We start from the raw sequence: 14,827 nt of genomic DNA, 5'->3' as shown, positions 1-14,827 counted from the left end.
TGTGTGTGTGTGTGTGTGTGTGAGGAGGAGTGCTGCACGTCCGACACATACACGCCATACATATATATATATATATATATATATAGCGTTAACATTTGCGTCATGTCATATCCAGTTGTGGTCATTGACAATGGGACGGGGTACACCAAGATGGGCTACGCGGGCAACGAGGAGCCGACTTACATCATGCCCACCATCTACGCCGACAACGGGACGGTGCGGCGCCGCTCCAACGATGTCTTCGATGACCTTGAGTTCTTCGTGGGCGAGGAGGCGGCCGCACGGGCAGGGTCGTGCAGCGTATCGTATCCAATCAAGCACGGCATCGTCGAGGACTGGGACAAGATGGAGCGGATGTGGCAGCACTGTATCTACAAGTACCTACGCGTAGAACCGGAGGAGCATGGCTTTATTCTCACGGAGCCACCCGCAAACCCACCCGAGAACCGTGAGTACACCGCGGAGGTGATGTTCGAGACGTTTGGCGTGAAGCAGCTGCACATCGCTGTGCAAGGAACCCTCGCTCTGCGGGCCTCGTGGACCTCGGGGAAGGCGCAGGAACTCGGTGTTGCTGGGAAAGACACCGGCCTTGTCATTGACTCCGGTGCAGGCGTGACGCACATCATTCCTATTGTTGACGGTTTCGTGATGAACCACGCAATTCGCCATATCCCTCTTGCTGGGCGTGACGTCACGAACTTCGTGCTGGAGCGGCTGCGTGAGCGGGGTGAACCGGTGCCGCCCGATGACGCGTTGCTGCTGGCCCAACGCATCAAGGAAAAGTACTGCTACATTGCACGCGACATCGCAAGGGAGTTTGACGCTTACGATCACGACCTCCCCAACCACATCACAAAACACCATGACGTAAGCAGCAAAACAGGACAGCCGTACACGGTGGACGTTGGCTACGAGAAGTTCTTAGGCCCGGAAATATTTTTCCACCCGGAAATCTTCAGCAGCGACTGGACAACGCCGCTACCTGAGGTGGTTGATCAGGCGATATGGTCGTGCCCCATCGACTGCCGGCGTCCGCTCTACCGCAACGTGGTGCTCTCTGGCGGAACGACGATGTTTCCGAAGTTCGGTAAGCGCCTGCAGAAGGGGCTGTGTGCTATTGTCGACCATCGCGCCCGGAAACACATGGCGGCGTCAGGAGATCCTAACCGGCACATCAGCTATGAAGTGAATGTAGTGTCGCACGAGCGGCAACGGTACGCGGTTTGGTACGGTGGCAGTGTACTTGGGTCCAGCCCGGAGTTTGCCACGATCGCCAAGACAAGGCAGCAGTATGAAGAGTACGGGCCGTACATTTGCCGGCAAAACAACATGTTTCACTCTGTGTTTGAATAGCCATCGTCATGTGCTTCTGTGTGGAGGGTGGCGAAGGAGGAGCATAGAAGAGTTCTGACTCTGGGGTGTCTCGTTCTTCTTCATCCGTCTGCAGTATCGGGGAGAGGAGAGTTTTACGAGAAAATGGAGGAAAGGAAAACGAGGCATGGGCGTAGGGTGGTGCTTTGTGATTGGGCCTGTTTTGGGTGATATCAAATCTCTTTGCGGTATGTCTCTTTTTTTTTTTTGTTTTGTTTTCTTTTTCCCTTTCCGCCGCTGGACTCTTGTGGCGGGGCTTGGGGGGAGGAAATTCGGAGGGGCGAGTAAATACACGCCGACCTTCAGGGACCAACGCACACTGTGGACGCCACGCTTCCGTCAACGACATTCTGTGCGCTCTTTTCGCTGAAAGAGGTGGCCGCGGCCTTCAGTGCTCTAGAAGAATCGAAGCTCTTTGAAGGGGCGTCGCCCATTTTTCATATTGGCTCACGACAGAAGGCCTTGATCGGCCCACCGCCTAAGGTGGAGTTGTCTGTACCCCTCTGTCGTGTATGGGAAGAACTGGGAAAAGGGCACCGGCAAATTCCTCCACCTGTGCTGCACGTATGTCGTGGCCTTGAGGCGGCCGCGATGGCTTATGCGCAGAAGGCTATGCGACACCCGTCTATAGCAGAGGTGGCCCGCTCTGAGTTCCTAAGTGACATTGGGCGTCGCTCGGTCTTCCGCATTTGGCGCTATAACGCTGGCACCGGTTGCCGGCCACACTACGACCCGGGCCTCTGCACGGCGTTGCTGCAGGCCTCCGCGCCGGGGCTGGAGGTGAATCTAGAGGCGGAGCTGCCGTCACTGCCGGGGCGGCCGGGAAACTACCGCTACGATGAAACGGGAGACGAGAGCGTGGTGGATGCTCTGCCGGGATGGAAGGATCCTGGACCGTGCGCTGAGGGCGAGGACACGCTTTTGCTGAGCAGCAACCTGATGCGTGTGTTGTCAAACGGCGCCCTTCCCGCTGTTCTGCATCGTGTGCGGAGCGACTGGGCCGCTCGTAGCTGTGAAACGGTACGGTACAGCTTTGTGGTGGAGCTGCGGCCGGCGCAGCCTCGCCGCTGGTACAACCTGGTGCAGCAGCAAAGGAGGGAGGGCTAAGGCAGCGCAGTGGAGGCTGTGGAGATGAGGGTGTGAGGCAAGACGAAACAAAAGGACGGCGCTGGATGGGAAAGTCGACTGGACTTGGCTGCCGTGAAGAAATGTTGTTTGCTCTTTTGCGTGTGCACAGGTTATATGCACATCCATATATATATATATATATATTTATTTATTTATATGTGTATGTGTGTAAAAAAAAATTTCCCCTTGGAAAGACTAAACGCAAAGGAGAGTTGATTGCTTCTTCTTTTTTATTTTTATTTTTATTTTTTTCTAAACCTTATTCCTTGTGTGTGGACGGGTCAGAGTCAACATCCACTGTCGATGTTGCACGTTTCTCCCGCCTCTGTGCAGGCAATAAATGCTGCTGCTCTGGAGGAGGTGAGGGGGGCAACGCAGCTGGTGCTTCGCAGCCTTCAAGGCAGCCACTGTGATGGTGATGGGATCGCGTGTGAGGAAGTCACGCAGAATGAATTTGGGCCGACTGCAGCAGCTGCATTGGACGGTGTTGCAGCTGTTTATGCGGAGGCTGTGCGGCAGCAATGCGAAGGGGCAGTCTTCCGTGAGGCACTCGGTGCGCTGCCTATGCAGTGCCAGAGGGCTAACATCCTCGCTGACGCATTCGAAGACGCAGTAGAAGCTCTCCGTGCAGCGGGCATGCTTGGACAAGGGCCGCAGTTATTCCTGCCACAGCTGGGTGGTGTGTCGTGGTGCTTGTCACATGAACTGGGTGATCGCGCGAGGAACCCCATTACACCGTCGGTGCCGGTATTTGAGTTTCAATTTACTGGCAGAGGCTGCAGTGCCGTGGCGCCTCTCAACAACGGTGACGAAGTGCTGGCGAGCGTTTCATGTACACCAGGGCAAGCGGAGGAGTTACTGGAAACCCTCCATGACATGCTCGCTGAAGCAGAGCGTCTTGCACATTGAAAGAAGAAGGGGCAGAGGAGGAATAATTAGGCCACCGGGTTGTGCGCGTTGGATGCATGCTTGTGTGCATGTGCCGGTGTGTGTGTCTTGTGTGGTGTTGTCGTTTTTCTGGTGTTATCATTCTCTGAGTTGTACAGTGTGGTGTAGAATGGGGAGGAGGAGGGAGTGGCGAGGGGCGATTTTTTTTTTTTNTGTGTTTTTTTTTTTTTTGTTTGGTTTGGCAAACCGCGTCGTGCGCTTCTTCTGCACATTTGTGTGTTGTCTCTCCTCAAGTTTGTGGCGCCCCTTATAGTAATCTTAACTCTACGCACTATTTAACGTCCACTGCGCCTGTAGAGAAGATTGCATCTCCCTCCATCCTGTCGGCTGCTGACCAACATGTCGCTGGCGAGACCGTATGGAGTGAGGACTGCTGCTGCGGCTTCTGTTTCCGTGGCGGATGTGCGCCCACCGCCGCAGCGAGCTGACCCACGGGCCCCGTCAGCGGCATTAACGGCAGCGTTGCCACGACCGCTGCACTCTGCCGGTGCAGAGGGACGCAATGGCTTGCTGCAGAAAATTCAGCTGGGAGGTGACACCATCTCGCATGTTCTGCAGCGGGAGTTGAGCAACGCGGCCCTGCGGACAGAGGCCAAGGGCGCCTCTGTGTTGGCCGGGGAGAATAATGATAAAAACGGCAACAATACCAGCAACGGCAACGACATTGTTAAGAGTGATAACAATGATGTTGTACAATGGGTGCCCTTGTCTCGGGATGAAATGAGAAATGCTCTTTTAATGATTACCGCAAAACAAAACTCCGCCTTTGAATCGAGACGCATCAGTCTCTTGGAGCAGCGCGAACAGGAGTTGCTCCGTTGTGGGCGACACCATAGGAAAATTAGCACAAAACTGGGCAACAAGTCAACGGAGCCGATCTGCATGCTTCTGCACTCTCTTCTTGGCGAATCACGGCGGAAGTGGCGTCAAATGCTATCAGCACGTGTGCAGACGCTAAAACAGTCTGTGCACCAAGTTGACGGTATGCCTGCAGTGGAAGTGAGCAGCAGCGAGGATGGCGAGGATTTGGAGTGGTCGGTTGAGCAGCTCTACGGAACGCTAGTGGAGGGTCTTAACAGTACCACCACGGAGAAGCTTCTCGTGTCGCGGGTGTTTGGTGGTGATGCGTCTATCTTCCGCGACAGCATTGACTCCTTTGGATTGCTGACGGTGTTTCGTGCGCCCATTCAGGAGCTGTTAGCGCAACACGAAACACTCGTCCCAAGTCTCACGGCGCTCCGTCGTTGGTTTGCGGCGCTGCACCCGTCGAATGGCTCCCCAGGTGCTGCCGCCCACACCGATCCCTCCATAGATGACGCGGAGCGAAACCTCGACGCCCTGCTGCAGCACGGCTCCACCCCTGAGGCGGTGGCCAAGGCGCTTCGTGGTTGCGTGAGCCCCTCGCTGCGTCGACTGCTATACGCGAGAGCGCTGCAGCTTCCACTGGTAGTCACAGACGGTACATCGCTCTTTGGAGGCCGTGGGGAGCTTCAGGCGAATCAGCATGGCCACAGCATTGCGGGGTTTCTTTCCTTTGCGTCCAAGTACTGCCGCGACAAGATCAAACGCCGTATGCACCACACCTATTCCACAAAGGAGCAGGAGACCACATCCAAGGTGCTTCAAGCCGTGGTTAAGGTGGACAATTCACAGTGTGTGGGCAACAGTGACAAATATTTCATCTTTGCAGATGAGGCGGAACTTCTTGCCCTTTCACTCATTCTAGATAAGAGCCTGTCGGACGTGCGACTGCGGAACACACTGCGGCAACTGGGTCGTCCTCCTGAGCAGCTGGACTCATATTTGGTGTTTCTGCAGGTTTCCCCAACAGAGGGAGCGGCACAACAACAGCAACAACATAGGACACCACCTTCTGGCTTCTTTCCTGTTCGCACCTCTGCGCTGCTCATTGCACCAGTGTGCTACATTACGGGTGACACAGTAGAGCAGTACGATCTCCTCTCGGCGCTGTTTGGGCAACTGTGGTGTCGTCTACAGGGCCCGACGCCGGAGCTGATTCAATGCTGCTGGATATTTGAGGATTTAGTGGCACGCTTTGCCGCACCGGCTTGTTTGCACGCCACGCGCACACTACACCTGCCGCCGCTGCGCTTGGCCATTCATTGGATGCTCTCTGCCTTTGTAGAGGTGCTGGAGCCGGCTGAGCTTCTGAGTTTCTGGGACCTTATACTTTCCTACCATGTGGAGGAAATGTTTGCTGAGCAGACATCCATCTCCATCCCTGTAGAGGACGGCATGTCGGAGAAGAAGAAGGATTCCTTGTGTGCACCCTGCGCCCTGTGGTTGCTGCCTCTGTTAGCAGCGGGCCTGTTCGTGTATCGTGCTCCTCTTGTAGAGCGTTGCGCAACAGCAGAGGAGATGCTGCTTGTGTTTAAGGAGGGTCACCACATACGGTGCCGCCCGCTTCTGCAGTACCTCCTGTACATGGCGAAGTGACACCCTGAATGTTGTGCGTGTGTGTGTGTGTGGGGGATAACAATTCGGTGAGTCCGGAAGGTTGCGATGCCGACCGGTCGCTGGGCATGTAGGCGAAGAATATTTAATCTCGCATTTTTCTTCTTACCCTTTTTTTAGAGTATTTTTTTTCTTTGTCGTCGTCATGCAGTTTGGCTTGTTGTTTGATTTTCTTGCAGTTGCCGAAGTCCGTGTTTCCATTCTCTACGCACTGGTTGCCGTCTCTGCTTTCTTTCCACACTGCCTCGCTCCGTGCCCGACAAGAGTGCTGCGCTTCCCCCTTCTCCCTCACTGCCTCGCGCTTCTTCCGCGGTGTTCGGAGACTGCCCTCGCCACCACTGCCCCCACCTCCACCTTGTTGCCGCGGCATGTCCTCCATCGAGCAGCTGCGACGCGACATTGAGGCGCAGGAGAAACAGGTGGCCGCCCTCCGTGAACAGAAGGCGCACCGCGACGCGCTTCTGGCGCAGATCCGCAGTCTCATCAGCTGCACCGAACCAGAACTCTTCGCCAGTCTCAACCATGACGTCTCGGAGCTCATGTACGCTATTACAGCTGGCAGAACGCACGAAACCGCATCGCCGTCAAGCAAAGGCCTGTCAAGCTCATATGGGCAGGAGGGTGAGGACGAGGCGGCCGCAGGTGTGCCCACTGCTCTGTTCAGCGAGGAAATGGAGGAACGCATCATGCAGGAGGAGGAGCCCCCGCTGCCGTCGCCACCGCGAAGAGTACGGGGTAAGAGGAAGAAGCGTGACCGGAACAAGGAGAGAAATAAAAAGAAACAGCAGCAGCATAAGCACCATGTAGATCCCTGTGGTGCAGTGCTCTCGAAGAGGGAGACTGCTGCAAGAAGCGCTCTGCTGGCTGCCGTTGACGCGTTGCAGCTCGAGCACACGCCCAACACAGTTGACGAGCCACCGCTGTGGCTGTCGGATGTCGAGACACCGCCGCCACCACGACAGGAGGAACAACAAGGAGCGGACGAGAAGGAAGAGGGGGTGGACTATTCCGATGATTTTGAAGAGTTGAGTGACGCGGAGCGTGAGGGTGACATGAAGTGAATGATGGTGGGATGTGTGGCGACACCAACGCAACACGTTCTCTCTCACTTTGTGTTGTTCGAATCTGCGAGAAGGTGACAAGTGTGTGTGTGTGTGTGTGTGTATCTGTGCTTGCGTGTAGTCCTTCAGCTCGTGTCTTCTTCGTAGAGACTGCAGACTTGCATTCCCCTACCCCCTCCGTTCTCTCTCTCTCTCTCTCTCTTCCCCTCGTATGTGTGTCTGTGGGATAGATGAGGCAGAGTGCCAGAGGAGTCGCGGGAGAGGAAAGATTGACGAATGAGTCGTGGCGGCAGGGTCCCCGTTTTCGTCGTCCTCGACATCGACAACACGCTGCTCTCCACCTGCCGCCGCTTCTCCGCGAGTCATCCCTTTGCCGTCAGCGGGGCGCTCGTGCGGCAGCAGACGCTGTGCTACCATGACGCCGAACGCGGGCGGTGCGTGCATGACTGCACCTTCACGATGCGCCCACACGTGCCCGAGTTTCTGCGCGTTGTGAGTGGGGCGTTGAGCACGTCGCGCGTGGCGGTGAGGGTGGGGCTCTTCACACGTAATACACCCTCCTACGCGCACGCCGTGGCGGAGCAACTGCTGCGGCCGCTGATGCCGGTGCCGCTTGCCTTTGCACTCGGCAGTTCCCGTTGCTGCGGACCCGACGGGCGGCAGAAGTCAGTGTCAGTCACCGGCGCACCCGCCACATCACTGCTGGTGGATGACAAGTGCGGATCGTTGGTCCCGCGGGAGTTTTTCAGCGGCCGCGGGGCGCTCGTGCAGCCGTTCTTCACCGGCGTGAGACAATGGGGGCCGGAGGAGGAGATGGACGATGTGCTGTCGTGCGGTGAACGCTTTGCCACGCCTGAGATCGACAGCAACAACAGCAGCAGCAGAAAGGATGATGATGATGATGATGACGTGGTGGAGTCTTGCCTTCTCGGGTGCGGCGCTGACGCCGAGGTGACGCTATGTGCGTTGATTGAAGCGTTTGTCGCCTTTTGGCATGACAATGGCAATGAAGTTTCTGCTTCTGGGGAAACGGACTTGCTGCAGCATCCGCGCGCTACACGTTACCGGGCTTGTTGGTCGAGCTACCACGCCCCTGTGGAAGAGAGGCTGGCGTGCATCACGTAGCGCGGCGGGGGCTGGTGGGACGTCACATCATATCGTGTTATCACATTACGCCACCCTCGTGCACCGTTCACGACGAGGCGGTGACTTGTTGGAAGGGAAAATTGAGTTGTTTTGGGGGCTTTACTGTTTTTTTTCTTTCATTTCTTTTCGTTGGGGGGTCATTTTGCCACTCCATTTGTTTGCGGAGACGCCGCCGCTGTCAGGAGTGTGGCGTGAATGGTTCGCCACGGTGCTGCGAGGACTTCCCCCCTCGCGTCCATGCTGAATCCCGGATCCCATATGTGGTGCTCTCTCTTTTCGGTTTCATTGGGTGTTTTCTCCGCACGTGTGAAGAGTAGCTGTTCCTGCTGCTGTTGCGTGGGGTGGTTGCTGGCTTTTCGACACACACACACACTCTCTCTCTCTCAGTGTGTACGGCGGCGACAATGCAGTCGAGCGACACGAACAACCCGCGGGAGGATAGCGTGTTCCATCGTGTGAAGGCCGCTGTGCGCAAGGGTGCCGGGCCGCAGTCTGTCGTTGAGCTGCTGCGCCAGTTCCGCGAGCTCGAGGAGGAGCAGCAGCTGCGCGGCGAGACGGGCATCAGTCACAGGCTCTTCGTTGGGCTCCTGCGCGACTTTGGTGTGCGGCTCCGCGACGACGAGACCGCCTACATATGTGCCGCCTTTGATGACAAGCGCGACGGCTACATCACGTCCAGCACCTTCGTCCGTCACTTCATTGGGCTAAATGCACGGCGCCACAAGGCGATTCTGCGCGCGTGGGAGGTGCTGCCGAAGAATGGACGTGGCGAAGTTGCGCAGGACGACATGCACGACCGTTACAGCCTCAGCGGCACGCGTGGAGATCTCAGCGCCACATTTTCCTCCACCCCCGCCGACCAGCAGCGGCACAAGCAGGGTGAAAGCGGCGGCAAGGGGGTGAGCCTGGAGGAGTTCATCGCGTTCTACGCCGCCGTGAGTGCAGAGATACTGTGCGACGAGCAGTTTGAGCTGTTTCTGCTCCGCGAGTGGGACGCGGACGCGCCGACGCGGCCAACGATGGCGGAGACGCAGCGCGAGTGGGGCCCCGACGGCGACCCGCTAGCCATCACGAAGCCGCTCTTTGTGCAGGACGCGCTGAACATGGCGCTTGGCACCTCCTCGCGGAATTACAACTACTCGCACATGCAGCGCGTGCACCCGTACGTGGAGCCGCTGCCGCCGCTGGAGCGCGACTACTTGAGCGTGACGAAGTGTGACTTCCGCCCGTACGTTGCGGGCGAGCGCGTCGCTGCCAACACGCTCCGTCACCGGTGATGCGGTGGGGTTGCTGGTGGGCACGAAGGTGGTGGGGACGCAAAAAGAGAGATATGGAGAGGAGAGGAGAGGAGGGAAACGTATGTACCATATGTGTTTGTTTGTGTCTCTTCAGCGCGGGAGAGAGAGAGAGAGAGAGAAGGAATGACCCGGTGAATTCCGCCTCTCTAGCTCCTTTCCGTGTATTTGTGTTTGGTTGGCAATGTGTTCTTTTTATTCTTGATTGCGTGCCACGCCTCGGCTGTGTGTGCCTGCGCGTAGTACAGCTGCTGGCGGGCCGATGGCGTCTGTGCTGCTGTGTTACTGTGCCCCCTCCACCCCTTCCTTCTCTCCGTGCGGTCTTGCGTGAATAAGCGAAGGGGATACACAGACGCGTACCTGTGCAGATACACAGATAAATAAATAAATATATTTATTTGTTTATTTATAGACGGACAGAGAGAGAGAGAGAGAGAGAGAGAGNAGATACACAGATAAATAAATAAATATATTTATTTGTTTATTTATAGACGGACAGAGAGAGAGAGAGAGAGAGAGAGAGGGAGAGAGCTACAAAGTGAAGGTTTGCTGCGGGAAGGATGCGTATTGCGGAGAGCACCGCGAAGATACTCGCAAACATCCCGCTCCCCGATGAAGTCTCCGTCGTGCACCGCCAGGCGGCCGTTGTGGACATTGGCAGCTGCACCACACGTGTTGGTTTCGCCGGCGACGACACGCCGCGCATCGCGGAGCCCACGTGCGTCGTGAAGGGCACTGGCAAGGACGAGTCGCTGTGCCTCAAGAAGGCGCACGAATGTCGGGCGACCGCAGATGTCTCACGCGTCGTGGTGAAGGGCGAGGTGAACTGGGACGCGATGGAGGTGCTGCTGAACCACCTCGACGAGCTGCTGGAGCTGAGCACCAAGGATCTGCAAACACCGCTACTGCTGACCGAAAAGATACTCGTGCCGCGGGCACAGCGGCAGAAACTGGCGGAGATCCTTGTGGAGCGGCACGCCGTGACGGCTCTCCACTTCGTGCCGAGCCCTGTCCTCGCGCTTTACGCCGCCGGCACGTGCACTGGCGTGTCAGTGGAAATGGGCTACGACGCGTGCCACGTGGTTCCGGTGTTCCAGGGCTGCCCGTTGTTCCACGCTGTGCACATGCTTAACTACGGCGGGGACTACCTCACACGCTACATGATGGCAACGGGCCCCGCGCTGCCTGAGGTGGTGCAGCCGGCGCACCGCATTGATGTCTGGGAGCACCTCAAGGAGAAGTACTGCGAGGCGTGCCCAAACAGCGAGACCTTCTACGAGGTTCGGGATAGCGAGGCGAGCGGCAGCGTTAGCAGCCTCACGGATGGGCACAGCAACAGTTATGGACCTGTGCAACATCAGCTGCCGGACGGTACAGTCATTACGCTCGGTTCGAACCGCTTCGTGCCGGTGGAGATGTTGCTGGACCCGTCGCTCGTCACGGATGATGTGTTCATGTTTGACCAATCAGCGATTGAAAACGTCGAGCGGCTGCGCACCTCGGCGGAACCGCGAGGTCTGCATAGCCTCATAGAGGAGTCTGTGAAGAAGTGCGACTTGGACCTCTCGCCAGTCTTCTACGAGTCGATTCACTTCTCCGGTGGGTGCTCACTGCTACGCGGGCTCCCGCAGCGTGTGGGTAGCGAAATTGGTGAAGTTGCCGGAAACGCCCCGCGCATTGTGGCACAAACGGAGCGCCGCCACGCCGCCTTTGTTGGCGGCTCCATTCTGGCGTCCCTCCCGACGTTCCAGGACTTCTGGGTGACGAAGGCCGAGTACGAGGAATTCGGCTCGTCGGCAGTGCTGCGGCAGTGCTTTTGATGTGCAGCGCGGCCACCCGCGATGGAGAGAGAGAGAGAGAGAGAGAGAGAGAAAGAAGGAGTGTGTGTGGCGGCCTCGTATGTACAAGAGGACGGGATGTCTCCTCCACTCTTTCTGTGTGTATGTTTGTGTCTGTCTGTGTGTGGGTGTGTACAGCTGCGTATACCTGTGTTTCTCTGCACGTGGTGGTATTCTATACGTTGCTTCCGACTTGTGTGTTCTTTGCAATTGTTCTTTTCTCTCTCCTCGTCCCCTGTCTCTCGTTTTCTGTCTTTTTTTCTGTGTTTCTTTCTCTTTCTCTCTCTGTGTGTGTGTGTGTGTGTGTGCGTGTTTGTGCATACAAGAGCAAAGCATACAGCGAAGAACCGTTACACGGCGCATAATCTATCCTTCACCTATCGATGGAGCCACTTGCGGCGGCCAGGGTGAAGAAGCCCAGAAGGACTAGCTCTGTTCCGGGAAGTGAAACTCGCGCTGCATGCAGGCGTGGCCTGCCGCGGTCACTCGTGGACGCCCTGCACGCCGCGCGCGAACGATTCGAATGCTACAGAAAAACAACACTAAACGCAGCCGGTAATTGGCGTCCATGTGAGAAGGTTAGTATAGGCACGCAAACAGTTGATACAGACCATCAGCAAAATGAAGAGCAGCCACAACTGCAAGTGCAGCAGCAGCAGCAGCAGCAGCAGAAGTTGCCTGCCGTGTCCAACACCTTGGTGCCATCTACGGAGAGGACACTCCCGTCGAGCGGTAACCCGACTAATAGTTATAGTCCATCCACCGAACAAACACCCGGCGACGGCATGGGGAGCGAGACGCGAATGGTGGAAAATGAACCGGATGCCGCCACTGTTGCTGTCGCGGCGACGCTCATTCCGTACAGCCCGGAGGCCACACCGCTTGCCATGGAGCGTCGGAGGCACGTGACGGGGTGCTGCCCGGAGAAGATTGCCGCCTTCCTGGAGCAGCTCCGTGCAGCAGTGCCGGCGATGGTGGCGGAGGCCCCTCCCCCGCCACCCCCTCCTGCTGCGACGACGAAGCCGAAGGGCGGCACATCTCTGCACCACACCGCCCGCTCACTCGAGGCGCTGACAGAGTTGTGGGAGAACCGGCGGGAGGCTCCCATTCCAGTAGTCAACACGCTCGGACGGAAGCGTGGCCTTTTTGGTGAGGTGGAGCGGAAGGAACTGCATCAACTCGTTATCTCTATTCTTAACCGTGTTACAAACGACGCGGAAAAGTACCGCGAGGTAAAGAATGAGCTCCTGCGGCTGCCTATCCCGGAGGCGAATGACATGATGCTGGCAAAAATTGTTGAAGTGTTTTTCATGAAGGCGGTTAAGGAGCAACACTTCTCCAACTCTTACGCTGACCTGGTGTCGGCGCTCTGTAAAGTGCCAGAGGGTCAGAAGCTCATAGGAGATAAATCACAGAGCCTTGAGTTCCGCCTGCGGCAACAACTACTGCATAGATGCCAGATGGAGTTCCAGCAGCTGGAGGAGAAAAACGTAGAGCAGGCCGAGCGTGGTGGTGAAGAACGCGCCTTACAAAATGCTGAAGAGAGCTTTAAGGAGCGGCGTGATCGTGCGTGCGGCATTGTACAGTTTGTTGGCGAGCTCTACCTCCGCCATATCGTGACGGAGAAGGTGATTGAGCACATCTTCCTTACGGCTTGCACTGGGTTGTACGGACACGAGGGGCTTCGCGTCGTTCCTCCCTATACGCCAACGGAAATGCAGATGGATGAGGTGATCACGCTTCTGGGCATTGTTTCCTCCGTCTTCTTCCGCTCTGCTATTGGGTGCACCATGCTCCCCGGCTTAACAGCTGTCCTACAGCATTGGTCGGTGCGCCACCCGGTGCCTCGTATTAGGTTCCTTCTTATGTCTGTTGTCGAGCGACTACAAAAGACGTTGGAGGAGCGGAATGCCACCATTAAGACGGCGCAACAACATCAACAGCAGCAACAGCTGCAGCCGCCTTCTGAAGAGCAAGAACAGCAGCAGCAGCAGCAGCAGCAGCAACAGCAATATCCTTTGTCGGATTTGAAGAGACCAGGGGCTACCGCTTCCGCGCTGCGGCCCCATAGTCCTTCCAGCGAGGAGGGCACCTTCGCCTCCACTAGCGGTGCTGGGCGGCATGCGCTGCCATCATCAGCAGCCGCAGCCGCTGCTGCTGCAGCATCAGGGATTCTTTCGCGTGATATATCACCCAAGATGAAGCCACCTGTCTTTGTTGGTGGTAGGCGCATTCCGGCCCCCCGCAGCGCCGCATCGCGTCACGGTAGTGTAGCGCTGAGTGCTTCGCTCAACTCTACCGCGAGTTCCAGTGGCCCGGTGGCGAAGCAGCTGGCTACGACGGAGAGTGTAGCGCGCTACATGCAGAATGTCTCCCTCACCGGGCGCAGTGTGGAGGAGGTGGTGGACGAGATCATTAACAACTTCGCCAACGTCATTGCCGTTGTGGAGGTGTGGACAGAGCGCTGTCTGACTGTTGTGAAGGCGGCGAAGGACCGTGCGTTGTACGGCGCATTCTTGCAGTCTCTCAACAACTATCACAAGGGCTCGCTTAGACCGGAACTGCGCAAGGTGGCGATGGGCGCCTTCGCCAACGCGGTGCGGCAGAAGCTGCACGAAGACCTCAACATCTTCCGCTATTGGGTGGAGATGATCTACAGTGATGCAACGCGGGAGGTGCTGGACGAGGACCTGCTCAACGAGGCGCTGCACCACCTGCTCGGCAACGACGCCGCGGCGGTGCGCGCGTACCTGTGCGACGTGTCGAAGCAGACGAACCTGCGTAGTCCCCAGCGGCCGCCGAGCGATGAGGCAACGGACTTCGTGCGCTACCGCCCGCTGCACGTTGTGCACCGCTACCACAAGCAGCGCGAGCCCGGGTTTGAGCTGCGCGTGGTGAACTTCCCCGACGTGCGGCAGGTGAACCTCGAGATCGAGGTCTTCTGCGCGCTGCTCACCGGGGCGCCCTCGAAGGAGGGCCTCTTCGACGCGGTGCGGTCGTCGTCGCGTCTACGCTGCCCGCTCATTGCACCGGAGCTGCTGAGTGCCGTGCTGCACGCCGAGCTCTGCAGCGATACGACGGCGTTCCTCGAGGACAACTTGGACCTGCTGAGTTTAGTCAGCGACGGCCCCGAGCGGAAGACGCGCGAGATCCTGCTGGTCGCAGAGCTCTACGCAGTGCTGAAGAACGCGCCGGCGGAGGCGACGCGGCCGATCTCCGCGGGGTCGCGCGTCATGGCGAAGTTAGAGGGCTGCATCGTGTCCGACGAGACACGGCACCGCGCGCAGAAGTACTTCGAGCCGCGCGATGAGTTCGCCCACCACTACATTGGCGCGCAGGTGCTGCCGCTGCAGGTGCGCCACGGCAACAACAGCATCACCGCGAGCGGTAGCGGCAGCAGTAGTGCGAGCATCAACAACAACAACAACAGCGGTGTCCCGCGTCCTGCGCTCCAGCGGCGGTGAGGTGGGCGTGCATGATACACAGTGGCGACATCTGGGGTGGAGCGGCTGCTGCTGCTGGCGCGCACCCATTCACCCACACATACAGGCGAAGAGAAGACAAA

The 14,827-nt window shown here is 57.5% G+C and overlaps 9 protein-coding genes across 9 annotated transcripts; all 9 read left to right on the top strand.

Annotated features, from left to right (window-relative positions):
• Positions 1-102: 102 nt before the first annotated feature.
• Positions 103-1,353, top strand: DQ04_03061080 (actin-related protein 3; the record flags this gene model as incomplete). The annotated part of the gene is made up of 1 exon (XM_009312487.1): positions 103-1,353. The coding sequence occupies one exon, from the start codon at positions 103-105 to the stop codon at positions 1,351-1,353; it is 1,251 nt and encodes a 416-aa protein (XP_009310762.1).
• A 609-nt stretch (positions 1,354-1,962) lies between these two features.
• Positions 1,963-2,478, top strand: DQ04_03061070 (hypothetical protein; the record flags this gene model as incomplete). Its single annotated transcript, XM_009312486.1, has 1 exon — positions 1,963-2,478. One exon carries the CDS (start codon positions 1,963-1,965, stop codon positions 2,476-2,478), a length of 516 nt encoding a protein of 171 aa, XP_009310761.1.
• A 324-nt stretch (positions 2,479-2,802) lies between these two features.
• DQ04_03061060 (hypothetical protein) lies at positions 2,803-3,408 on the top strand (the record flags this gene model as incomplete). The annotated part of the gene is made up of 1 exon (XM_009312485.1): positions 2,803-3,408. The coding sequence occupies one exon, from the start codon at positions 2,803-2,805 to the stop codon at positions 3,406-3,408; it is 606 nt and encodes a 201-aa protein (XP_009310760.1).
• Positions 3,409-3,786: 378 nt separating this feature from the next.
• On the top strand, positions 3,787-5,904 carry DQ04_03061050 (TBC1 domain family, member 19; the record flags this gene model as incomplete). Its single annotated transcript, XM_009312484.1, has 1 exon — positions 3,787-5,904. The coding sequence occupies one exon, from the start codon at positions 3,787-3,789 to the stop codon at positions 5,902-5,904; it is 2,118 nt and encodes a 705-aa protein (XP_009310759.1).
• Positions 5,905-6,290: 386 nt separating this feature from the next.
• On the top strand, positions 6,291-6,983 carry DQ04_03061040 (hypothetical protein; the record flags this gene model as incomplete). Its single annotated transcript, XM_009312483.1, has 1 exon — positions 6,291-6,983. One exon carries the CDS (start codon positions 6,291-6,293, stop codon positions 6,981-6,983), a length of 693 nt encoding a protein of 230 aa, XP_009310758.1.
• Positions 6,984-7,259: 276 nt separating this feature from the next.
• On the top strand, positions 7,260-8,108 carry DQ04_03061030 (hypothetical protein; the record flags this gene model as incomplete). The annotated part of the gene is made up of 1 exon (XM_009312482.1): positions 7,260-8,108. The coding sequence occupies one exon, from the start codon at positions 7,260-7,262 to the stop codon at positions 8,106-8,108; it is 849 nt and encodes a 282-aa protein (XP_009310757.1).
• A 425-nt stretch (positions 8,109-8,533) lies between these two features.
• On the top strand, positions 8,534-9,406 carry DQ04_03061020 (hypothetical protein; the record flags this gene model as incomplete). The annotated part of the gene is made up of 1 exon (XM_009312481.1): positions 8,534-9,406. One exon carries the CDS (start codon positions 8,534-8,536, stop codon positions 9,404-9,406), a length of 873 nt encoding a protein of 290 aa, XP_009310756.1.
• Positions 9,407-9,984: 578 nt separating this feature from the next.
• On the top strand, positions 9,985-11,244 carry DQ04_03061010 (actin-like protein; the record flags this gene model as incomplete). Its single annotated transcript, XM_009312480.1, has 1 exon — positions 9,985-11,244. The coding sequence occupies one exon, from the start codon at positions 9,985-9,987 to the stop codon at positions 11,242-11,244; it is 1,260 nt and encodes a 419-aa protein (XP_009310755.1).
• Positions 11,245-11,645: 401 nt separating this feature from the next.
• On the top strand, positions 11,646-14,726 carry DQ04_03061000 (putative eukaryotic initiation factor 4a; the record flags this gene model as incomplete). The annotated part of the gene is made up of 1 exon (XM_009312479.1): positions 11,646-14,726. The coding sequence occupies one exon, from the start codon at positions 11,646-11,648 to the stop codon at positions 14,724-14,726; it is 3,081 nt and encodes a 1,026-aa protein (XP_009310754.1).
• Positions 14,727-14,827: the final 101 nt, after the last annotated feature.

This window comes from Trypanosoma grayi, assembly GCF_000691245.1.
Source record: "Trypanosoma grayi strain ANR4 Tgr_306_V1, whole genome shotgun sequence".
Taxonomy (NCBI): domain Eukaryota; phylum Euglenozoa; class Kinetoplastea; order Trypanosomatida; family Trypanosomatidae; genus Trypanosoma; species Trypanosoma grayi.
The sequence above is the reverse complement of the archived record's forward strand: the minus strand, read 5'-3'. Positions and strand labels throughout refer to the sequence as shown.